This window comes from Dermacentor albipictus, chromosome 10 (assembly GCF_038994185.2).
Source record: "Dermacentor albipictus isolate Rhodes 1998 colony chromosome 10, USDA_Dalb.pri_finalv2, whole genome shotgun sequence".
Lineage (NCBI taxonomy): Eukaryota > Metazoa > Arthropoda > Arachnida > Ixodida > Ixodidae > Dermacentor > Dermacentor albipictus.
The window spans coordinates 8798392-8824498 of NC_091830.1; the positions used below are offsets into that span (position 1 = coordinate 8798392).

The 26107-nt window shown below is 43.6% G+C and overlaps 1 protein-coding gene across 1 annotated transcript; it reads left to right on the plus strand.

Annotated features, from left to right (window-relative positions):
• The first annotated feature begins 176 nt into the window (after positions 1-176).
• Positions 177-20487, plus strand: LOC135920380 (venom metalloproteinase BumaMPs1-like). The gene is made up of 12 exons (XM_070527593.1): positions 177-362; positions 4407-4499; positions 5503-5641; positions 5820-5968; positions 7896-7967; positions 8060-8187; positions 8294-8346; positions 12236-12344; positions 14153-14320; positions 14833-14968; positions 18541-18687; positions 20248-20487. Exons 1-12 carry the CDS (start codon positions 177-179, stop codon positions 20485-20487), a joined length of 1620 nt encoding a protein of 539 aa, XP_070383694.1.
• The last annotated feature ends 5620 nt before the right edge of the window (positions 20488-26107 follow it).

Sequence of the window (26107 nt, forward strand, 5' to 3'; positions counted from 1 at the left end):
GTGCCCTATACCCCGCCACCAAAGCACGAACATATGAAATTCTCTCTTGGCTAAGAGTAAAAGTCCCCTTGCAAAATACCTCATTTGAATGTGCACGCTATAGCGCATTGGCATTCACAGCAAATGAACCCGAGCTGGAAAAAAATCGCGCTCTGCCTACAGTACAACGGTTCAAAATGCCTCTTGCAGGAATAGAGCAACCTAGGCTGGTCTATCCACGTCTCCTGGAAGAGCGTTCGGCCGATGGGCGACTGGTGCTGAACCTGCACGACAAGCTGACGCTGAATCTCAGGAAGGCGTCGGTGGCCGCGCGCCACTTCCGCGTCTTGGAACACGAGAACGGACGCGAACTGACGCATTTGGTGAGTGGCCCGAAGCGAAACGCATCGAGTGCGCACTGTCGCCTTTTCGACAGCACACTGCATGACATAACTGACCACATGTAGATTCTACGTAGATCACAACGAGAATCAAATTTTATTGCTACATACGAAGTTAGTACAACATGTAATATACAGGAGGAAGTCCCAGAGTCGGAGACTGAATTGGGACCTCCTGTACATGATATATACGAAAGGAAGAGTGAACTTAGTTTACGCAGTGACAGTAACAAATACAACTATAAAAACAAATTAGAAAGGCAGCAAGTATAAAAACAGTAGAACGCGAATTAACTCACTTAAGCAACATATGAAAACATGAACAAAATGAACAGAAAATGGGCTTGTTTAAACTGTTTCATACGTGATTAATAAGCATGATATAAACTTCGGTATTAACCAATGGAAATGAAAACGCATACATTATGCGGCATTTACAAAAAAAAAGATGTTATGTATGGCTCGGTTGGTTCAAAAGGAACTTTTTGAATTCTGTAATAAATCAATGTGGTGTCATTAATATTAAAACAGCAGGTAGCGAGTTCCACAATAAAAAAGCGCGGAAATGAAGAGACTGCTTTCCGTAGTTGGTGCGAACTTTAGGTAAGATGAGATTTTTCTTAGAGATTTTTGAGATAAGATGAGGTAAGAGATGAGTGCGAATCTAGTGCTGTTAGTGTTGTCTAGGAACGAAGACAGTATGAATGAAGATGGCCTCTAAGGTTATTAAGAAAAAATCTCTAAGATAATTTATCGTTACATAATGACTGTACGTATTTACACGTTTTACCAGTTTCCTTTATTATTTTCTATCTTCTTTTAGCGTGGCTTTCTAAATCCGTAATTTATGTGCACATACCTACAGTTATCGAGAAAAGCGCCTGTCAACTGATCAATTCTGGACGCGACATGTACTTCCCTCATGGGGAACGACCGTGTCGGAAGTGATTGAAGAACGAGTTATGCGCTGCATTTGGGAAATATCTACCGATCGCGAGAAACTACTAAGTTGTCATTAACTTAGGCTATAAAAAAGCGGAAAGCTACTGGAGCACTCCTCACCGCGATGCGTAGCACAGTACAATTTATTTGGCTCGGATGTGAGCGCTGATTTCCTCTCTCTGAACGCGCCGAGGGACACCGCAGAAGAGAGGTTGGAGAGATGCTGAAGAAATTTATAAATGGTTCTGACATCGTGGTTTTGCACCGCACGCGACCATGCGGCCGTGAAGACGTTCAGAGAAACTAGACAATTTCGAGAAGCTATCGCCTCTTTTTTTTATTAGTATTTATTATCTTTCGCATTTTTCAAGATTTCGCACCTGAGTTCAACAAAACATTGGGAAGGCAACGTGCGCCAGATGTAGACAAACCACGACTGTAACGAGCTGCAGCGTAGCGCCAACGACAACTGAGTAGCATGACAGCCACTCGACGGAACTCGGTATCAAATGAAAGCAATCGGTTTAACTCGGCAACACTTGTCCAACAGCCGAGAAAGGCAAAACGCGTTTTTAAGGGGGGGGGGGGGGGCAAAACGCCCTCCCCCCTTATTTTACGTAATGCCTCTAAGGACCTGCAAAGTAGGTTTACAAAGGTCAATAAATAAAGAAATTAAAAAGTGATGGAACCATATTACGTGCAAAATCAAATTTTAAGATAACGGAATGGCATGTTGCTAAATATGTTTCTCAATTACATGAGTCAGGAAACGAGGCTGGAAGCAATACGACGTTCGTCTTCACGCATTCAGCATGTTCATCCAGAGTAACGGGCCGACATTCGTCCGTAACATCGATTACGCGTCAGCACTTCTTATGAACTAAAATCTTGTTACATTTTTATCACCTGGACATCAATAAATTTCAATTTCTAAACAGTGCAGAAAATCATTAAATTTCAATTTCAGAACAGCGCAGGACCCTATAGGCATCATTTATGGCTAGTGCCCAGCTTGTGTTACACAGATTCAGACCTCCTACACAGCGTACAAATACTGCTAAGTTGAACACTAGAAGTAACAATAACGAAAATGTAAAAAACACTGAAACATGGAAAGGGAGTTTAGGTAGCACATCAAGCATTTCACCAAAACTTCTTTTATGAGTTCAGTATTGTTCACTTTGACATCAAGTGAAGTAAAATTCCAGATGATTTCTCAAGTTAGAGACGCACGTTCACTTCTCAGTCTTGTTAGAAGCGCAAAAGAAACTACTGCACTTTTCACGTTGAAAGAGGGCGAAACTCCAGCGATAGAAACTAGAGAAGTTTAAGAAACAAGGACAGCGATGCGCGTATATCTCATAACAGTGAAGCAAGATGGGGACCAAAATTATTTATAGAACAGATCAGAACTGTAAAAAAAAAAAAAAAACTTTAGGATAGCTGCACGACTAAACTGAGAATTTTGTAAGTTTTCAGGAAATTTCCGGGGCTCATTTTTGCACGCACCGGAACTCATAAGCTACAGGTGCTACAGAATAAGTCCCATTGTCAACATGTCAAAGAACAAAACTAAAAAACATTAAACCTCGGCAGGCTGATCAATCAAGCTGTCGACAGAGCAATTATATACTATAATTGCTATACTAATATAATAATATAATATACTATATATATATATATATATATATATATATATATATATATATATATATATATATATATACAGGGTGATTATTTTTAAGTTTTCTGGAATTTTTAAGTGAAATTCTTGTCCTTGAGCTGGATTATTCGGAGAGGCGGACACTACTAAAACAAGAAGTCTAAACACATATTCAACTAATTAACCGAAATTCACAAATTAACTTCTTCAGTATTGCTTTATGGCACATATTGCAATTCGCGAAGTGTAGCCGGTGAGCCTGCAAGACGTTTCCACTTTTAATGAATTTCCAGGATGACACCAGTTTTGAGATAATACTTACCGAAGTGTTCAATGAAATGCATGACTGTTCCAGTTACTTTTGGGATTCAATGCAGAAAAGAGCGTTTTGGAAAAACAGTAAGTGGAACAACACTGCCATTCTACGACAGTTTTACGGCGCATATCTCCAAACTGGCACCATTCCGAAAATTCATTTCAAATGAATACACTTTGCAAACTCAGCAGCTACATTTCGTAAATTGCAACATGTGCCGTGAAATAATCCATTCAAAAGATAATGAGCGGATTTTTGTTAAATAGTTGAGTATGTGTTTCGATTTAGCGTCCAAGTGATGGCCGCCTCTCCGAATAATCCAGCTCAAGGGCTAAAATTATATTACAATTATCTACAGCACGACCTTTTTAAAAATAACACAAAACTTAAAAATTAATGGTCACGCTGTGCAGCGCAAATCAGTGATAGTGGTTGGATGGGAAAATTGGGAATACATCGAGATGACGATAAAGTGGTTAATTTCCGTAGGTTGCCAAAATGATCACGCAGCGATGAGCACCTCAGCAAAAGCGTACAGGCAAAATCTACCAGTATAGCGTATAAAGCGACAGTGTCGTTTAAACAAGACTGTAGTCCCGTCAAAAAATAAGCCTCGATTTAAACACCCTGTGATTGCGCTTTCATAATTTTCCTCTCCTCGTTGGTTAAGAATACGCCGAAATATCGGAGAAAGGCCGCTATAGTTTCGGTGAAAACGAAATGGTTACCTTCTTGTCCTGTTCTTGGAAAATTGAAGACAAGGTACCAGTCAAGGACAACTGCTACGCATTCTGACAGCGCATTGCATTATAACCAATTTATGGTTAAAGAAAGCGTCAAGGTAATTACCAACGCAGACATTGTCACAGCCATATTTTAGCAAAAGATGAACAATAGAACATATTTCAGTAGATTATAATGTAAACTATTAAAGCAAAAAAAAAGACATGTAGTTGCTATTACTTAAAATCTGCACTTGACAAGTGGCTTTATTTTCCTTTATTTTTTGCCGCTGTATTATATGGCCACTTCTTAGATGGATTATAACAGCGCGTTTCGGAGAAGGCAAACCGTTATTAGTACTGATTCTACTCCAACTTCACAGTTCAACGGAGAAGACATCGAACGAAATCTCCATGAAGATGAAACGCAGTTCGCGACTGTGCACGTTAGAAGAAAAGAAACCGGCGTCGAAGTTGTGAGTTTTTGAAACTTTCCTCTAGCATAAATGTATCCATAGGTATTTCCCTGCGCGTCATCACTTGTTCGATAACGAACAATGGCCATTAATAAAGCTACACATGTAGTTCCACGAGCCAAAAAAAAAAAATATTTCGATGATTCTGAATCCTCCGGCTTTCATCTAAACTCACCAAGTAGCCTTCAGGAACCCCACATATGCGCACCAACTGTGCTTACTGAGCACAATTCAATAACTAAGAGCAGGCAGCTATGTCAGTTTTGAGGGTCATGCAGGTCCTTAGCTGAGATGGTTGCATATCATTGTCATTTCACATATTTTGATGGAATGTTATTGAAATCATCGCATATGTGGGCTTTCAATGCGCTAAATTATTTTGGAATGCGCATACATATATTAAACAAAAGCAAGTGGTGACAATACTGTTGTCAGAAGAAGTAAAACGACGCCGTATTATTTGGTGCAAAGAAATTTAAAAAAAACACACAAGTGTGTGGTTACTGCTCTGCGATTTAACGATGCTTAAAATGTCAGTGAGAGCGAGTTGGGATATCAAAGTTCTTAGGAAAACCTTTATCCTGCTAAACCGGCATGCTGACGCTGAAATGTCACGTGATACATAATTATTCTGGGCTGAAAAGCTCCGAAGCACAAAAGTGTTATCCGGTACAACTGATGCATGACTGTGTTCATACTGCTTACTGAAGGTTGTTAAAAAAACATGCACACATGCGCGCACGCGCCAGCGGCAGTACTAGGGTTATAGAAGCGACGCAGGGAAGTCGTGTTAACTATGGCAATGCCTTCCGAAAGCCACACGTTTCCTTGCCATGCATTTCGTGGTTGATGGAAGTGTTAACAACAACTAAGGAGGGGGGGAGGGGAGGGGTACTTGAAACTGCGCAGCTTTCAGTAGTAAAGTTGGGCTTTTCACTAAATTGGTACAATCTTATAATGACTGTATGTAAAGCAATGACATCGAATTTGCCACCTCTTATAGGAAGGCCTTGTGGGACCGTACCAAAGGATTCAGCCAGTGCCTGAAATGGAGAGGTCGGACGAACTGCTTATTCCGCACATGATTTATGAAATTGAGAAAAAGGAAATGCTAGACGTGGAAATGTCCGTGAGTGCAAAGGGTAATTATAACCAATCAAATAGTTTTCGAAGTGTGTTTTCTTTTTTTACAAATATTAGGTTCGAACGTGCGTCAACATGGAGAAGTTACAAATGCTGAGAACGCGCCCGTTTTGTTGAGTTTTGCATTTATTGAGCTTTTCTGTACTATAGCGTATATTTATTTACAATTTCTTGCAGACATAACTCTTGACGAAAGGAGCAATGGTGCCCAAGGCGTTCCCGCAGCAGTCACCATAGAACTCTTCGTAGTTTCTGACCAGCCGCATCACAAGCACTTTAAAAGTACGCTCGCATTAATAGAATACCTATGCGTACAAACGAACTCGGTGAGTATCAGTATAAGTGCCATTTAATATCGTTCTTCGTTATTGTTGTCTGACTGCATTGTACAAGCTGATAGACAAACTACTACAGCAGTGTCGCCCTTGTTTACATTCCGCTCAAGAAAACTCGCGACGTTCGTTTTATGCCAAGAGGCGGTTTAATTGCAGAGAAAATTGTGACCCAAGAGATTGAGCAGAGGCTTAAGGAATCTTCCGGTAAACAGGGCAATTCCGTTATGCAGAAACCCAAGTTGCGCCACCCTTCACGGGGGCCATACTCTGGCGGTCTGCACATCCGAAGGCTGCAAAGAGGCGGCACAACCATCCCGCAATATTTTCCTAGCACCATCCCGAAGTGTTATACGTCTTGTTATCACTTCCTAAATTCAATCATTGACGCATGGCGTATACAAAACGGCATTAGAGATTTGATGTGGTAACATTAGTCAGTTCTGTAAAAAAATACTATTGGCCCAACTACATATTTATACTGTATAAATGCTGCGACATCTTGTGGAGATGTCTCTAGCAAATAAATATGTCCAAGAAAACTGCATGAAACCTGTTTCCGACGTGGATTTCGCACACCTGTCTCATGCCTCACGCTGCCTACGCTGTACGCTACTAAAATATGGCTTTCACCGTAATCAGGTGAGAAGACCGTTGGACGAAATTTATTAAATTTAGCGAAGGGGCCTGTAGTGTCGCGTGCTACATACTCACGCCAAGACAGTCCCAACCAAAAGCCGCCTTCATTGGAAATGGTCCACTTGTATACATGAGTGCTGGTGGCGTCATCTCTTGAAGTAAACGTAATGTATAACGCACTGAAGAAACACCTGTTGTCGGTTTTCGACATCACATCTATCCCCTTTTCTTGAAAAAAATAAAGTGCTAGCTTCGCCAGTAAGGCGAAGCATCGATTGCGAGAGCAAATTAGTGGACAGCTAGCCATACGAAGTAAGGATAGTAGCTTTATTGGCTGTATAAACTTGTGAACAAAGGCACATTAACTAAATTAACAAGCACGGTGTCACGCGCACGCACAAGCAAACATGAACCCGTCTCACTTGATAACCACGGAAACTTGCTGTCAAAACGCTGGAGTGAGGAAGCGCGGCAGCAGCGGCGAGCGAATTGACTTTCAAGCTGCGACTCGCATCAACGCTAACTAATCCGCCAAAACACACTGTGCGCCCAGACTCTCACGCAATGCAAAGTCTCTCACGCAACTGCGTACACGCGATGCCGGTGATAAATTGCCGGGGAGGGGGGAGAGTAGGGGAGGGTTTAAACACCATATATAATTTGCGCCGAACTATAGACTGATTTGTTTGACAAGCTCAACAAATCAAGCTATATTACCATTTTTACTTATATTGATACGTGCGACTCGCGAAGTTAACGTCGACTCTTAGATTTAGTGGGGTAGTACATACCCTTAGTTGTCACTGCATCATCACGTTACGAGGACTTGCCTTGCTTGATGATTGCTGGCTTCCATCTTGGCCGGTGCTTGCTACCCTTGTAAATACACCCTGTAAGTAGTTTCACTACTGTGCTTTCATATAACAATATTTTTACATAGACCCCCTTCTTCAGCCTGGTTGGCTAAGAGCCCGGATGGTTATTGTAAGCTCTATCTAGGCCCTACATCCCAGCAATGTTAACCATCCCTTCCACTCTACCCGCCTTCGTTCCACCATTCCACCCATTGCTTCCCAGATGTCCCACTATGGCCACCATGATTACCGGCATGCGAACAACGATGGGCATAGCTCCCCACCATTGTCACCATAATTACCACTACAACCACCATGATTTCCAGCATCCACCATGGTGGCTTTCTAATGTGATTCAATAAATTTATGCAATAAAATATAGAAGAATAAAAATTCACATTGAACAATTCCTGATTGTCATTCCGCAGGTAAACATGAGATACACGGACACCAGCAATCCAAAGGTTCAGTTCTTACTCGTCGGAGTTGAACGAGATTTGGTAACCCTTTATTTATATTATTCTTTTAACTCGAGTATTATGTGCACTGTCAACTTATTCCACCCCTACATTTCTACATTTCATTGTTTCAGTTCAGCAAATATAAGAAGGGTCACGGCAGCTACATGGAAAGCTCATCTACACTTGAAGCGTTCCAGGCTTACGCTTATAGCAAAAAATATGAGTATGGTAATCCAGATATGGCGTATCTAATGACTGGGTATGTTAGCTATTTTGCTTCTTGTTTCAAACTTTTTGCCATGGAATACGCAACAACTGCTAAGGAACTATGTGTATACTGTATTGTGAAACGCCTCTTCTCGCAGTTTTGAAGTATACTCCGTAGCCGCGGACAACACAATGAGTACGAGCGTCTTGGGTAAGTTCCGTTTTCGCACAAAAATTTTCGTAACGCAGTGATAGAGTTTCTGCAGTTCTTTATTTTTCTGAAAGTTCTCCCATGTTACAAAGAAAAAAAGAAAAACATGCAAATCCAAGGCAGTATGAGAATCGATCGATGTAAGCGAAGCTTTCTGTGCTGTTTGTGGTCATTGACGGTATTTGGCAGTGATGTTGACGGCATACTAAAGTCGTGATGTGATTTTAACCGTCACCCTGCCTGCACCACTTGTGTTTGTCCATGCAGTACACAGTGCGTGTCATTGATTCAGTCATTCCTTTACTGAAAAGAGCCCAAATGAGCATTGCTTTCTGACGACGCATTTTCTTTCTACAGTGTTATGTTAGGTGAGCTGCCACGAGCGCAGAGAGGTAAGGTTAATCACCTGTTTCCTGACTGCGTCGGTACAGGATCCGGTTGTACTCAGTCTCTGCCTTGTCTCTCTCCCTCTCTAACATTCTCCCTACCACCTCCCTGGACTGTCGTTGTTTTTCGCGCTTGAGCAATGCTTATGCGAGGGCAACGCCTAATGACGGCGTCCAGAGGACGCTGTGGCGTCCCCAAGGGCGCGTCAGAGAGCACTGTGGCCCCGCTGTACCAAAACGTCGTTGGCGTCACCTATCTCGTCTCCCGCACCCCTGCCGTGAGCTCCCAACTGTCCCCCGAGGCAGTGTGCAGGGCAGCCGCAGCAGCAGCAGTAGCAGTGGAGAACTCGAAGGAAAAGGCAAAGAAAGCTTCACTTTATAAAACGCAGTGGTGGCGAAATGGTAAAGCGTGCACCTAATATGGTACTGCTACTGGGCTCGAATCCCGGTGCCGCCGGAAACCAAACGGTCTTTTTCTGATGGCTAAGATGTACCACGATCTGGAGCTCGGTTGTTTACATGGGTTCTCATCTCGAAAGGGGGTCCTATACATAGCTGCGAAGGTCTCTGGGTGCCCCTTGTCACCACAACAGCTTTGCTGAAATCGTCTGCCACAGGTGTGGGAGGCAGACCAGTGATGTCACTTGGTGCAATAACGGTGAAATAGGTACAAGCGCCCTCAAGGCCCAGCGCTCGGTAACTGCGGGTGTTCGAGATGCTGGGGAAGGCACCCACCCCCTAAGAAGTTGGCGGCGTGGGACCGCCAGACTACTTTTTATGCGAAGCATATTACGAGGGCTCAACCCAGCTCCTCAGGCGCGGCGGTGACCATGAAATCACGTGACACCGTGACGTCACGACAGAGGAGAAGTGGCTTTGGCTCAACTCTTGCAAGACGGGCTGGGTGGGAATCGAACCAGGGTCTCCGGAGTGTGGGACGGAGACGCTACCACTGAGCCACGAGTACAACGCTTCAAAGCGGTACAAAAGCGCCTCTAGTGAATGCGGTGTTGCCTTAGAAACGCGCTGTTTCTAAGGCGTGCGTCTCTTGCTCAGGCGCACATTTCGTTGCCGCGCCGAACGCTGCTTTGCTCGACGCTCACCGCGTCCAATGCGGGGCGCGTAGTCGCTGCCCTGTAGCCCATTGTCTTACACCCCTTGGCGGGTCGACGGGAACGCTGTCGCGTTCCACTCTTGAAGGCGAAGAAGTAATGCATGAGTTGTTTCTTCGTCTAGCCGAACCAAATATAGCCAAGCAACAGCAGTTCACCAGGCTAAACAGTGGTTCAACAACTAAAATAAAGGCTAGTATGCTTCGCATCCTGGGCTTAACCTTACCTAAGCCACAGCCATTTTTTAAGCGGCAAACTTCTTCAAGCGGCAAATATTGAAAAGCACAGCTATAGTGTGCTGGTTAGAAAACAGTTAAATACAAACATACGTAGACACAAACATAGACAGATAGTTAGCCCCCGTGAAGCACCCTAAGAATGACGCATTAAAAACATGGTTAAGCGTTATCAGGGACGCAGCCGCAGTGGGGTACGTGAAATGTATTGTGCCTGCTGCAGAGGGTGTATGGACCACTTGGGTACAGAAATGACGTAACCGAATACGTAAGTTACATCTATGCACGCTTTGCAAAGCGCGTCGCGGGCCATTCGAACAGCTCGTGCTTGATATTAGATGCCTACTCCACACGTCACATGAGAAAGGACATCACGTGACGTTTCAATGGCTGCCAAGACACTGCGGCGTCATAGGAAAGGAAGACGCCGATAAAGCCGCTCGGACAGCTCTTGAAGACACACAGGAAGAGGTCATACCACATTTACGGTCCGACACTGCCAGCAGACTTCGAGTGCTTGCACGGGAGATCACGCTCTCTCTATGGTGCACACCAAGCAGCCAGACCAACCGAAGCTATTGTCAACACGACCTGCCCTCCTTGATGCATCTCTGTATGCCAACTGGACTCCGCCGAAGTGAGGCCACCCTGCTTTATCGCTTATGGCTAGGAGTGGCCTTCACGAAATCTTACTCGTATCGCCCTGGAATGGCTGACGCTCTCTGCAATGCCTGTCTTTGCGAGGAGACGCTGGAACACATTCTGTGCGACTGTCCTGAATATAATGTTCAGCGACAGTCCCTGGCATCCGTTCTAGCGCACCTTGAAGACCATTGTCCCTCGACACGATTTTCACATGCCGCCGACAGAAGACATCGCAGGTGAAGGTGACGAAGGGTCTACTTCGGTTTATGAAGGAGACGGGCTTGGACAAGCGGCTGTGACAGTGATGTCACGTACCGCGCAAGAGTGACACACTGTAACCAACGATGTGTGTGCTGTGCTATGTGCTCTCTCTCTCCCCTTTCCCCATCTTTCATCGCCCCCATCCATCTCCCATGTGTAGGGTAGCAAACCGGTTAAGCTAAACTGGTTAACCTCCCTGCCTTCCTTCTCCCCTTTTTCCTTCCTTCCTTACACGCCTAAATTATGTTGCAGTTAGTGAAGGTCTTGCGGTCTAATTTTGCAGTCGTGCTCGCTCCTTATTCGTAGCGGGCACGCTTGTTTTGTAGAAGACGTTTAGGCATAGACCCACCCACTGTTGGCGAAGGAGAGTGTTCTGCGCCGCTGGAGCCCGGCGACCTCGTACATGGTTGGGTTTACTGCGATTACCTCACTCCATGATACTTGCGGTCCCTCTTATGGAGACGGACTCGCTCTTCCATAATCGAAGGGATTGGATATCCTTCACTATTGCTGCCTGAGTGTCATTCGGACCTCGTGTCATGTCATTTTCGGACCCTACGCGTAGAACGCAGCAGCGTCATACACGAGCAAGCGCGAAATTTCTGCAACGAGTCGCACACTGTAAGCCTTGTGAGCACTGGTTATGAGTTCGAATAATTATGTCTACTATATCATAGTGAGCTCCCGGAAATGCGAGTACTTCAGAACATGGAGATTCCTTTTTTCGGAGGGTGAAGTGAAAATTCGGGTACTGCGCAGCAGGGGTAATTGTTTCTCACCACAGGACGCCTCAACCACGCTGCGCTAGGGGAGCGGGAATACAGAGGGGGGGAAGATGCATCAAATGGTTACGTGACTCAGCAAAGCAGGCGTCGTTCGATGAGCGCATGGGGCTGCTCTAGAGGCACTCGACGAGCAGCGCGCTTCCTCTGTGAAGGTAGCGAAGTCACGCGTCGCGAGCTTGATTTCTCTTTACATTCGAAAAGGCGGAGAACATTGAGAACAAAGGCGGGCAAGCCGAGAGGTTCAATTCCCGCATCGGACACCGGAATTTTCTTTTTACAAAACGAGGTGAGACCGAAAGCTCTTCATAGCGGAAGTTGTCTGAGATGAGCTAAATAATGCTTCGCATTTTATACGCATGCACAGTTCATTGCATTTCAGTTTATTGAACAAGTAAGGTATAGCGTTGCAATCGATTTGCTATAGCAGACAGGGGAATAACTCGCTCGTCCCTTCTTTCACGCAGGCATCGGCTACGTAGGCGGCCTGTGCACGCGACAATACGTTGCCCTTGGTGAAGACACTGCCGGTCTCTACGACGGAATGCACACGCTGACACACGAGGCGGCCCACGTGTAAGAATACAGCAACGTGCACTTATGTTTCTACGTTTTGGCACAAGAGCGGGAACTCTGGCTATCGGCACGGTCACTCATGATCAGCTAATACCAGCGCCTAAGCTCTGAACAGACCAATCACCATTGCTCTGGCACTTTATGGCCATAGCAGCCTTCGTGCCATTAAACATCGGAAATCATCGACATCACCAGCGTCTAAAACAAAGAATTGCGTGGCCAACTCTTAAAGGCAACGCTTGTGTTTAGAGTACGTGCGAACTTCTCCCTTTGACAAGTGTGGAAATGCGTGGAAGTGTGGAAAAGTATGGAAGCAGATTATCTACGCCGGTGGCGCTGGGGCATGCCTACACACACGCGTTGTGTATTTGTGACGTAAAGGCTTCAGGTGGCACTTGCCGCTGTAATGCCGGCAAAGTGGTTTATTAAATTATGTTCTGGGGTTCTACTTGCCAAAACCACCATCTGATTATGAGGCAAATCGTATTAGAATTAAGACTAAGGAATTAATTTAGACCATATGGAGTTTTTTTAATGCGCACCTCAATTTATGCACAGAATCGTTCTTTTTTTTTGCGCTCCGCTCCCAATATAAATGTGGTGGCCGTGTCACTGAATCGAATTCATGACCTCGAGCTCAGCCGTGCAACAGCTTAGTCACTAAGCCACCAAGGCGGGTAACCAGCCAGGAAAGAGCCACGCATTGACCTATTGCGTTTAACAGCGGAAAGCACTGGGCGGTACGAGATACGGCAGAGCTTTGTATGTTCTCTTCGCGTCATTGTTTTACCGACGCGCTGTTATTTGCCGGTTTTCGCGCCGTGTTCGTAGTTAAGAGTACCTCCAGTGAAATCCTGTCGTATACTGTCCTGCCGATGTTTAACCCTCTAGCCGTGTGTCGGTGGGTTATCTGAGACCATTGCTACACGAGTTCCGTGGTGGCCTCTCGTGATCAAGGCTGGTCAAGAATCCGGCGGGCGATTCCTAAACGAGCCCCATAGGCAGACGAGACGACACGTCGAAGTGAGACTTTGCAGGAACCTAGCGCACCTTGCACAGACGCTGACGAGACCTGTCAGGAGTTCCTAGTAACATTCTTAATTAAATACCCAAATTAAAATAACGCCTCGGTAAAGTGGGCGATTGCCACTAAGGCAACAGGTGTAAAAGCCCCATTTCTAAGCTTCCTACGTTCTTATGCAGATTTCAGCATACAGGATGTTTCAGCGAACAATTTCATTTTTTTTTTAACTAGACTGTGGCAGATAGATAAGTTCTAGTTCATGAAGTCATCTGATACTCGAAGCGGGGGACATTACTTGCAAAAAAAGCGTAAAATGCATAATCGACTAATTAAAGACATTCACTAATTAGGAATTTAGCCAATTACCTTATGACCCATATTGCAATTTACCAATTCTAGCCGTGGAGTTGGAAGGGCGGATCTTCTTAGAACGAATTCTTAGGACGATAGCAGTTTCGAGATATTAATTCCCGAACTTTGAGGAGAAATCCATTGGTGTTCCAATTAATTTAATAACAAGTCGGTTTATGCCTTCATGCACACAAGTAAGGGTGTCGTTCGCGCAAAATGCGACACCCGGAAAATATGTTTTACATCTGAATTATTTGATCTTACATGTGTGATGTATTAAGGGCACTGTTGTAAATTATAAAATTTGGGCTAATTAATATTGCCCTGAAACACACGTCGGTTATTCAGTTTTCTTTTTCGCCAACTTTTTTGATGTCCTTCATTGGTTCTTTCCATGTCAATGTCTAACAAATTTTCCACCGACTTGTTCCAGGCTCGGCGCGGCTCACGATCAGAGCATGCCAATGGCGTGGATTCCTAAAGACCCGGGCTCATTAGATTGCCTCTGGAGCGAAGGCTACATCATGAGCTACGTCGACGGTGGGACGAAGCACCATCGTTTCTCCCCATGCAGCCTGAAGCAAATTCGGAATGTTGTCACGTGAGACCCATAGACTGATTCCTTGACGAGCAGCGGTGCTGCCTACACTTGACGTTGCAACGAAACTATCTAAAGCCGTTTTATTTTTATTTATTTTTTTGTTAGTCCCGTTTCTTCTACTGTCAATGACTATATTGCTATGCCGGTTAGAAAATGGGTTGCTCACGTAGTAATACGTTCTGGAACTCTGGCTTCAGGCACCTCCACACATAAAGCTAAAAGAGTGCTTCCATGACGAAAAAAACAAAGCTGGACAGGGGGCTTCCTGTAAGTGAGCATAAATACATGAGTGTGCTTTTGCGCGCTTTCGCAAGCTGAGGATCTCCCCTATCACGCGGGCAACGAATCCGGGACCTCGTGCTCAAATGCAGTGTGCTGCTAACCGGTTGCAGAGGGCCTGTCATGTCTAGTTGTGGCCATGCTACTTTCGTATACTTTCTAATCCGCGCAAACACATATATTAGTGGTATCTGGCACTACTGGAAATTGCCTTTTTTGTAAAAACATCACAGAATGCGAGGACCGTGGTGCTGGAAAGTAAGCAACACTGGGTACACGAAACAGGGCAAGTACCCCGGCATGGAAGTGGCTCCAAACGAGTTCTGCAAGAACATCTTTCCGAGCAAAAATAATGTGACCGCTGACATGGTGAGTCAATCGTTACGTGCATATCATCTAATATTTATTTATTAATACGGATCATAAGGAGTGATGAGGGATTATATGGGTCTCATCACAGTTTCTAATGATTGGATACGGATGAATAAGGTGCCAAACAGCGATAAGGGCTTATAATGACCGCAGCGATTCTGATAAGGTTGGTAAGAATTATAAGGGTCGGATCAAGTCCGATAAAGTTGATAACGACCAATAAGGATCTCTAAGTGTTTATACTAGTCGGGTCAAGTTTCATAAGACTGGTAATGACAACGGGCTGTGGGGACATGGGCAAGTGGCACAATGTTTTGCGTACTGAGGCAACCCCAGTTGTGTTTCAGAATTATATTTTTCCGCACTGTTTCTTGAGCTGAAACGGTGGCGAAAGCTTGTCTTTAATTGAGTCTGGTCTCCTGTAGAACTATATATAGAGTCGACTTCAGTTAATTGACCATTCGCTTAATTCGAATGCTTTGTAATGTCTCGGCGAAAGCTCATACATTACTACGGAAGAAAAACTCGCTTAGTTCGAGCTCAAAAGCATGTCACTTCGGTTGGTCCGACCCCATCCGACCACCTCCGGCGCCCTGTCAACAGCGCAGCGGTTTCCTAAAACTCTGAAAACATATGAAATTCAGCAGGTTGTGCTGCTACTTTCCTAGGCGTGAATCTTTCTTATTTCAATTTATTTTGATCTTCTTCGGACTGACGCTGATTCCGCCCTCGAAGCCATCCGTACTTGCTTAAGGATTGCTATAGGGGCTTGTTAGTACGGCATATCTTATTTTGTTGGGGCGCAAGCTGAACAAGGACAACAGAAAGGCACATGTGACACACACAGCGCTGTGTGCGTCAAATGTGCCTTTCTGTTGTGCTTGTTCAACTTGTGCTACAACAAAATGAGACGTACTTCCTCGTTTCATGACGTATCATGCTGAGGCATCGCTTAAATATGTTGACGTTCTTCGTCTCACGCTGGTTGAATCGCGCTTACAGAGAATGAAGTAAAAGGGCATTAGAAACTACCTCAAGGAAAAAAACGGGATTTGAATTCGTTCATTTTTCCACCATTCGATAAGGCAGCCTGTCGGACGACTCAGCCGAATCTTGCGGTGCCGCAAGAGTTAAATTAACTGGAGTCGACTGTACGGGTATATGTAAGGGACAGGCTGTCGGGAACAGTGTCATGCACCCTTCTTAATTGCAGGGGTCAATAAAGCACAACACGACTTCTATCTTTCAGTGAAGCACTTCTTCAAGTCAGAACGTCAGTATAACGTCACGGATCCCAAAGTATTTTCGCACGTTTCGGACGTTCTTGTTCACAGAAAGTTCTGCAAAGCACGAGTATTTGGTTCATTCAGACTTCAGTGTATTCTCTAATGTATTATGGATAATATAGTAACTATACCAAGAAGACCTCATCGAAATCTCGTGAAGTTGCGAGACTATTCAGTTAGCAATCTTATATTTCTCCTTCTAAAAGGAAAACCTTCTGAAATGTGCGCAAATCCAAGTAACTCACCCACGACAGACAGCGAAGCTGTATAAAGAAGTTCTCATGCCCTTTGAAGGAGTCTCGTCGACCATGGCTCCAATTCTACCCAGTAATTTTCAAACCATCCATTATGTACAGTGCGAGTAAATTCAAACGCTTCGCCATAACCGAGCTTAGTATTTCTATGCTCCCCAACGCCGGCGTCTGGCGGCGCGTTCTCTCTGGCAGCCTACAGTCGGTGACAAGCTAAAAATTAAAAGGTTATATGGATGCTCTCCAACTCAAACAAAACTTGCATAGATCACAAGAAAATTTATTCGCCCGTAGTCACGCGTACAACTGTGGTATGCATCCATACCGGTGTACTGAGTATAATATATATGGCACATGCAATACAGCGTTCTAGATAAGAATAAAACAAAAAAGCAAACAAAACAGTACATGGTGTCTACTTGACACTGGCTTTTTCGACTTCAACAACACTATTGCAGTGCACATGCAAAAACATTGCCAGCCTCAAACTCATTAATGACGTCTTGGGGCAATACACAAGTACAAAGTCTCTACGTGCCAACCAATTAAGTTTGCTTATCTACCTGACGTCAAGCAGTTACGCGTACTTGAAACAACTGTTTTCCTCGTACACATCGGTCTTTATATCGCTGGTTTCAGGATGAAATCTAAACGCCTAGGCTAAGTTTGTGGGTTAGCCTGGTATCGTTGATTAACCAAAGGTAACATTTTAGCTTGAAACAACTATCATTTATTTTCCTATTAGTCTAGCATTTACATCACGAGAGCAACACACCACCTGGCTAGGCTCTTTTTCAGAGGTGAAGATCAAGTGCACTGCATTTTTTTGGGCGGAGCTTGTTCGTAACTATTAGGTTGTCACTGGCTATAATTGTACGGCCACTTCGGGGCTCTGATTCCAACCAGGTTTAAACCTCCCCCTACGATGCAGGCTGCGTTGCTCGTTTTCTGGCTGACATTCGATAGTGACCGTGGTACCGCATGACACCGCAGGAAAAACGATGTGATGCTCTAATTGACAGCCTCGCTGTGAAACAAAACAATTTGCAAGCTTCCAAAAAAAAAAATGAACTGGAAGCATTAAGCCTGAAACAGACTAACTGCGCAACATAACGGCAATCCCGATTTTTTTGTTTAATATGGCGAGATGCACTGAAGAAAAGACCACTGTTCTAGAGTGAGATTTTTGCAAAACTCACAAAACGATCTATGTATACTTTACGTGAACTACAAATTAGTTATACGCATTCATTTGACTTAAACCTCGATCATTTTCTGTTAAGATAATTGCAGCAGCTATACTAGTTGTGCATTTACGGAGTTGTAAACATGATGCATCGTTATCTTTTCTTTAAATTATCTTCGCTCGTCGTTTTTGTCTAATGGGAAAAGCATAAACAACAATTCTACCAGCCTTTATTTGGATTAGGTTTTGTTTTCTTAAAATACAACAAATTTGTCAAACGTCCGTTCAGTGGTTGCGTTAAAGGGTATCGCATTGCCCGTATATCTGCAATTCGCACGTCGTGTTTTCTATTTGTGCGACGCTGCTTCTAAATTTATGACTTTGCCGTGCGAAATAGAACACAGATTATCGCTACTTGCTACTTCACCTATGGAGTGGTAGAAATGCTTTGTGAAATAGTTGTAACATATGCCAGCTTACATTACATGCAATCGGCTACAATTACAAGTTCATACATTCTAAAGAATATAAAAACTTGCTAAGGAGCAGTTGCTACCATAAACGAAATGACGAATGCTTTGAGTGCAAGTTCCGCTTGATAGTGATGCCGAAGTTGTGCCGTTGGAAAAGTGTTCTGTGTAAAGATCTCATTTGATCAGGTTCACTCTGTTGTTGACGAGTGACGTCGCTGCTGATTGCCAAACTCTAGGGTTGTGAGTACAGAGGTGGACACCGCTAAGCGCTTTGCCCTCTGCCCTCCTCCTGAACTGTACAAGCATTATTACACTTCGAATAAACTTCAATTCCCAAACATATATGTTTTCATTTCTTTCGTCATCTGCTTAGGGTTCTCCACGCATGCGAGAATGCATGGTGAAATGCCAATATCCAGAAATCCGCCAGGTGTGCACATACCGCCCATGCTACAATTACGTCACGATTTACAGCTCTTTCGTACATGCATTGGACTATATGCCCTGTGGACGATACGAGGTAAGAGAAAATTGGGAATGGGAAATGGGAAAGGGGGAGAGGTGGCTGACTAAGTGTAGACACGGCTCACGATTCTGTAAATTGCTTAACCCCGCAGCAACCCCTGCGATTTTTAACTATGTCAAAGAAATGCCTGTTTTATGTTTATTTGCATCCTTTGGAGTTTCATTCACGCAAAATTGGAGAAATATTTTACACTGCAAGACACATTGCAATAGAACCTGAAGCTGGAATGGGTCACCTAGATAGTGACTTTTGCATTCACGCATTTTGATGCGTGCTTAACTGATTTATCTCATTGTTCTCCACGTACGCAACATGCTGCAGACAAAGCCAACGAAACGCACACTTAGCTTAGCTCCACTAACGCCTCAATTAAAATTATGCATCTCGAAAATCGGGTCATTTCTACACCCTTTCATCGTTCAGCTTCCACAGCTCGCCTGCTCGTGTAACTTGCATGGACGCCTGTAGAATCCAGCAGCTTGACTTATCCTGACGTTCCTGATCGCGGTGACTACTCCAGTGCTACTTATGTCAACAAATCTTTTCTGCTGTGGCTTTCCTTAAACTTTATACTGATGTATACAAAGCAGACACAAGAAAACTTCCTTGCAGCTCATGTAGCACCCGAGATTCGCGGTCGTAATCTCAAAAGTTGTGTTTCTGTTCAATCACCATAATCAATGCTACTGAGCGCATATTTATTTCCTCGGGCCATTAATGAAGATATTGTATGTAATAAGCACTATGATAAATATGAAGATATGAGTGTGCCTCCTCAGGCTTTATAAAAGTCCGCTACCAAAGTGTGTCTACAGGCACACGAGCAGCTTTTGGAAGTATAATGTCTTGAAACGACAGTGGCTGGCAACGTTGTGTGACTATGCTGGAAATTATAAGCTAAGGGGGCAGGGTTTATGCATTTGTATTAAAAACTAAGCAAACATTTTTTTTATTTCGGTATCCATCTACAGAGATTCCCAATGGCCAAAAGCGGAAACTGTAGCTAGCCCTTTCCTAATAGATTTTGCTGTTTCGTATTGTAACAAAAAAAAATGGACGACAAGATTAAAAATATTACGTCACACTATTTTAATGTCCCTTGTTTCGCGAAAAAAGAATTAAATATTTCAGACTGCGTGTTTTTCTAGACGTGGTACTTCTATGGTAAGGAGCCATATGCTAGGTTTAGGTATATGACGATGGAAATCATGATATAGTCTTATTTTCTTATGAATAGGGTTTCTCACTCAGAAGTAGCAGCTGATGCTAGATTGAAGAGAGCGAAACGTACATGCGGTCGCCCTACATTGCTGTCAGGCGAGAGCACGGAGGAAGTCTATTTCTCCGTAGGCGAGAGTGACACTTTCCTATTCTGTATTTACGTTTTCTATTGTTGTTCTTTACTGTTTCTGCATTTCTGTCGACATTGTTAGTCACGGTTGCTTTTCGTCACCACCCTCGACCCACCTCCCGCTGCATGAAACATTAATAAGTAAAACGAATCCGTGGCACGGTGATATAAAGTCGGATTCTAACACCTCTTTATCCCTTCAGGTTTGCGTCCGAGGCGTTTGCGAGCGTGCTAAGTTTGACATACCGCGAAGCACCCAAAGGCCAGTGAGAGTGCCAGTAACACCCAAGGCCCAAAACCCAAGAATGACGGCGACGTCCACAGAGGCCAGTGCCACTGAATGCCGCTGCGACTGCAGCCCTACGGTGCCTGCCACGCGTACGGCATACTGGCCTCCTGCAACTCGACATCCAACTTGGAATAGACGGCATGGCCGAAAGTGAATAAAAAAAAGCTAGTGCCAGTAGTCAACTTCTTCGCGTCAAATCAAATGGAGGTTGGCGTCATTGTTGCTGCTGTCGTCGCTGTTGTTGTCGCCAGCATCGTTGTCATTGTTGTCATCGTCTTTAACATATGAATATAGCCTTGAAAGAACTGTTTCCCTTCTTTCTTTTCATTAGCAGTGAAGTATGACAATTTTGGCCACTGAACAAGGCTGGCTATCCCAATATCATCACTACAAAAAACAAAAAAACAAGAAAGCTATACTGAAATTTTAAAAACAAAACTATCAATACAGGCCTTTAACGAGATTACACGACACTATCCTAAACGCTCATGGAGCCCGGATGAAAAAAAGAAGTTGCAGGAGCATACGAACAACACATGGACGCATGCTTGAACAGAGCATAAAAATACAGAGAAAATTAAAAAACACAAACTTCGTCAGTCCCAGAGAGAGATACATATAAAATGAAACGAAAGACAGGGAGGCTGACCAGAGTAAATCTCCGGTTCGCTAGCCTGCGCCGGTGAAGGGGGGAAAGGGGTGCAAAAGATGAGAGAAATAGAAGTGTCTTTTTGTGGTCGTGCGGTAAAGTTACGAGAAGCTCGAACTGCCGAGGAGGAACAGGTACACATGATACAAAACCCAAGTATCAATTATTTTCTTGACCGGGAAAAACAATAACGCGGGATATCAGGTTGACAATCTCTCGTGAGGAACAGTGCCTTAATGAGCGTACTGATGACGTGGATTATTGTTTTCAGCATTGATTATATACGTATCTTTTTCGTTGAAGGCGTGATGATGCATGCGCCCTGTAGAACTATGGATGATTTCCCTTTTTCCTCTCTCTCTCTCTAGACAATTTTCTACCACCAAAAATTGGTTAGCATTGGCACCTACGTGCTACCTTTAACGCGCAACATTAAACTATCTCGAGGCAACTAAACCGCTGTGCACACTCGGTCAAGATGATGGAAAGGTTGTACAGGTTTAGAGGAAGTGGTGAAGCCGGGAAATTTTCAAGTGCGGTGGTTTCATTTAGGTGATAAGTAATCGGAGATCTCTGAGTGTGGAATGCCTTCTGTAAATGAACGCAGCGTTCAAAAGCAAAAACAGCCTGAAACACGGTGCTGAAAAAATATAATGAAAGGACCCACAAGCTATAACTTAGAACTGAAGGTTTGATGAAACCCCTCCAGCACAGGTGTACAGTGGCGCTTGCGCGAAGCCCTACAGGACGCCTCCCAGCGCTATCAAGGCGCATAGCGATATAATACGATTATTACTTAAAACGTCTTTTCGAGCATAAATGACGTTTCTTATTTTTGTTTAGATCATTTTAGGCAAAGACTGTCGTATTTTATTGAGACTTGCCTTTAGGGCGTTGGGAGGAGTCCTGAATGGCTTCATCCAAGCGCCACGCTTCACAGGGCTTGCAGGGCTTTCATCAAACCTTTAGTTGTAAGTTAGCGCTCGTGTTCCCTGTACCGTTTTTTCAGCCCCGTATGTTTCGAACTATGTTCAGTCTTTAGCGATATACCAAGTGGCCCGAACGTCTTCCCTTCTAGAATGTAGTGATCCTTAGCGCACTTAAGCTGAATAATGTACTGATAGTGACAATAAGGTTGTGGCCAAATAAATATATTGTTTTCCGCTGTCCATCTCACCAGGCTATGTGAACGCACATAGCGCTGATTTTGACTGTTTCACCCAACACCAAACTGAGGAGAGCGTCTTGACGGGAAGATTTATTATGAAGCCCCAAGGACGACTGGTTTGAAATCGGTAAAGCCAAGCCAAAGTGCGTGAAGCCGAATATGAGGTATGAAATTTGAGTACGTAGTTTTCGTTCGGCGTGTTAAAGAAAAATCGCATGCATAGCGAAACGTCCGCTCCTCTTCGCCAACCAAACAGCCATCTCCGGAAATACTGAGAGAGATCAGAAAACACTACTTGAGTCTGTTGACGCACAAAAACAAGAAAGCAACACAGCAAATTGAAATTGATGGCAAGAAAAAGTGCAGGACAAGGCAGTACACCGCGTTGTCTTGCTCTTCCTGTGACCCTGTCTTATCATTGTTTCTGTGTTGCTACGGACAGCGACCAGGTGTTCTCTTCCAAATATCACCGACCGACATCACATAGTCTCTGACACCTTGTCAAATTTCACAGGCAGTGTTTACGCATGAAAGCTTAAAACATTAAATTACTTGAATCGAGAAGAAAAAAAATATCGTCTGCATTTTTTAGCTTAGTCCTTAACGGTAAAATGGCTACTGATCAGACAGTTTCTTTCCGTATTCTACATGACCTACGCGACGTTACCAAACACACTTTCTAACCCCTTACTTTGCAAGAGCTAACATTTATAAGTTTTCCTTTTTTCCGTGTTCTGTGTCCGAGTGGAATAGCCTATGGAACCTTATGACACCCTGTATGACTAGATGATAACGTTTCTTGGTGTCCTTTCCTCAAATGCTATCATGATTTTTTTTAATGCAGATATATCATATATTGTATTGCCCGTCCTGCTTGGACCAGATTAGTCTGCAGTATGTAATAAATAAATAAATACAAAGCTCAGGGTAAGCCCCAGGAAAATGCTAATGAATGTTCCTTTCATCCGCACGTAAACAACAAGTTGATTGCGTAAACCTTGACCATGAGAACACACCGAGAACACCAGCTCTACACCGAATAAGTATTTTTCACATTCACGGCAAGCTGGGCTTTAAGCAGCTCCAATCACCTTTCAAGGCTTGATTTGCTCCTTATATAGAGAGGGACTGCGCCTGCCAAGTGGTCTAAAATTGTACATTTGTATTCTTAATCCCGATCATATACAATATAAGCATATCGCTTGGAACACTCGTTCACCGTCTGCGCCTCAGTACTTTATTCAAAGAACACTTGCTGCACAATCTTCCACGCGCTGATAGTCCGCGATGCAGTTTTGGCGACGTAAATGATGGTATAAGATATATTTTATAATGGCCACGGTACGACCCACAACGACAGCGTTTTATAGGTGACTCTATGGCACTGAACCGCCGTCCGTGCAGCCTGAGAAATACCTTAGGTCCATGGCCAACATATTCGTTGCAAAGGTGAGCGTTAATGGCGCTTCAGACATTTATGAGAGCGAGTGACACTCACTGAAGATATCTTTTAGATGCCTTCATTTTGTTACATTGTGTGCCTGAGTTCATGCGCCTTTTTGAGAACTTATTCGGTGCTTTCTCCTGTGCCCTGACATTAGTGTAGTTATGCGACACTTTTCTCGAGCTGTCTATATGGGGACACGCGATGCCATATAACTACGTGACTGCGTTTTTCGCCTACTCGTGTACCTTGACTTTAAGTGTGTTTCACTTGTTTGCATTTATTGACTCTAAAGTTGAGCGTGTTAATTTTTTTTGTACCTGCGGCCTTCGTTATTATTATTTTCGTGTGACAATGAGCAGCCGATGTCAATTAGAGACGCCAACATTTCTTAAACATCACATATTTAAAAATGAACAAGCCAATGAGTGAGAGAACGCGTGAATTTGATCATAACATATGGCTGTGTGGCCTGCGTCACGGACGAGGTTAGACGTGCTCAAAAACGGTGGCAACGACAAAATTCAACGCACCTACACGACTTCGAGTATCAGAGAGTGTTTCAAGAGCAGGAACAGTTCCTTGAGAATAGTCAACATGGAATTGTCTCCGGTTTCTTGAAAAAGTATCTGTTCGAAGTAGGCCTACCACAAGTAAATGTTCAAGTACATGCCTGTACTATGTTTGTATGTCCACTTCTGTATGACTCTTACAGTGCTTATAGTATCTCTAAACATAAAAAAGTAACAAAACGCAGAAGCTCTCTCATCAATAAGTAGGTAACTAAGTATGCTTTATTTACACAAAACAAAATACAATATTGCAGAGGGCAAGTGGAGAAAAAAGCTGCTCGTGGCAGCTTGACCAGCCTTAAATACCCGTGAAACAAAACGAGCAGCAGAGCGGAAATACAGATTTTTTTTATTGCTTACAGTTCGAGCACTGTTTGGAGTACGCGTTCGTTAACAATACTTAAGATTGAAACGGCTTACTCAAAAAATTTTAAATATTGCAGCCGAGCACTAGGGAAAGCATTTTCCGACGAACGAAACATGGCACTCGCTAGACAACGACTGCAAAAAAAAAAAAATGAGCTGGAAGTAGACCAAAACGTAAAGAAGCCGTTGCAGAAAAGATGGAAATGCCAAAAGACCACAGAAAATCGCGAGAGCTCGTTTTCTATGAAGTTGTCATCAAGAGTGGGCGACAGCAGTATAAAGTGCACGCTTGACCTTACTGCATATCAGTGTCACACAGCTCTTTTCTAAGGTCAAACGTTGAGGAAGGCACTGAGTATACTGAAGTAAAGCCTCTTCGCTTTAAAGGCGTACAGAATCAGTGACTGCATAGTTTAACGCGTATTGCATAAGCGTATAACCAAGGTCGAAGTCGACGGTGGTGAAACAGGAGATGTCATGTGAAGGCAACGTATTAACGAGAAGACCCTTCTTCGTCCTAGTGATGCAAAACTACCGGCAACTAAACTACCAAAAGCAGTGATAGTTCTTCAAAATTATCCCTATTGATAATTTTGCACGCCAAATTGTCTCCTTGCCGAAAAATTGCCTCTAGGAGACATCCCTTGTTCAGCTATTGCTGATCACTTCAAGTCTCACCACTCCTGCTTACATTTGTGTTGTTCTGAAAGCGCAGTCACATTTCATATGGTATATTCTCTGAGTGCCGAAGACGCCGTCATAATCAGCATGATGAGAGGTTGAGGATGAAACGAATTGGTCCTTAAGCAAAGATATAAAATTGCACAGTCTATAGCCCATCTACAGTGGGCTATAGATGGGCTATAGCCCACTGTAGCCCACTGTAGCCCACTGTAATATTCTACAACACTCAAATATGATATACGCACATGTGTGGAAAGATGAACATAGACAAGGGATACTAGAACAAATTAATGATGGTTTTGTTCGTTTGCACACATGTCCTTAGAGAATGCGAGATCATGCGATAGTACAAAATAAAAAAACGACATAGAAACAACGTGCAAGAATATGTACAAGAAGTATACTACAACGACGACTCGTGAAATTGTGAAGTCGTTCCATATCAGCATGTATGAGAAAGCTGATACATGCGTAGATAGATGGGGTAGGGTTAAGCGGGGCCCAGCTGGAGAGGTTCGAAGATTTGAATTATATGAAATACATATACTTGTTTTAAAAAAATAGAACAAACAGAAAAGCAAAAAATAATTAGACGGACAATCACAGCCTTCCCCGTTACCCTTTTCGAGTGCGAGATTTGTTTCCAAATGCTTAGACGTAAGCACTTGCGTGACTAGATTGACTTTTTTGGTATTATGTTGTGTTCGTATAAACAAAATTTTCAGTATTAGCCCACGCCTATCATGTGTAAACTGTATTTTGTGTTTATGTCTTTTTAATGCTGTAGGAAATGCGAATCACATCCTTTGCCCAGGTGTTGTTCACCTTTGCTGACCTAATGCACATACAGGTTTTGTTTTTTATTCTTAAGCACTAGTTTCTTAATGTAAC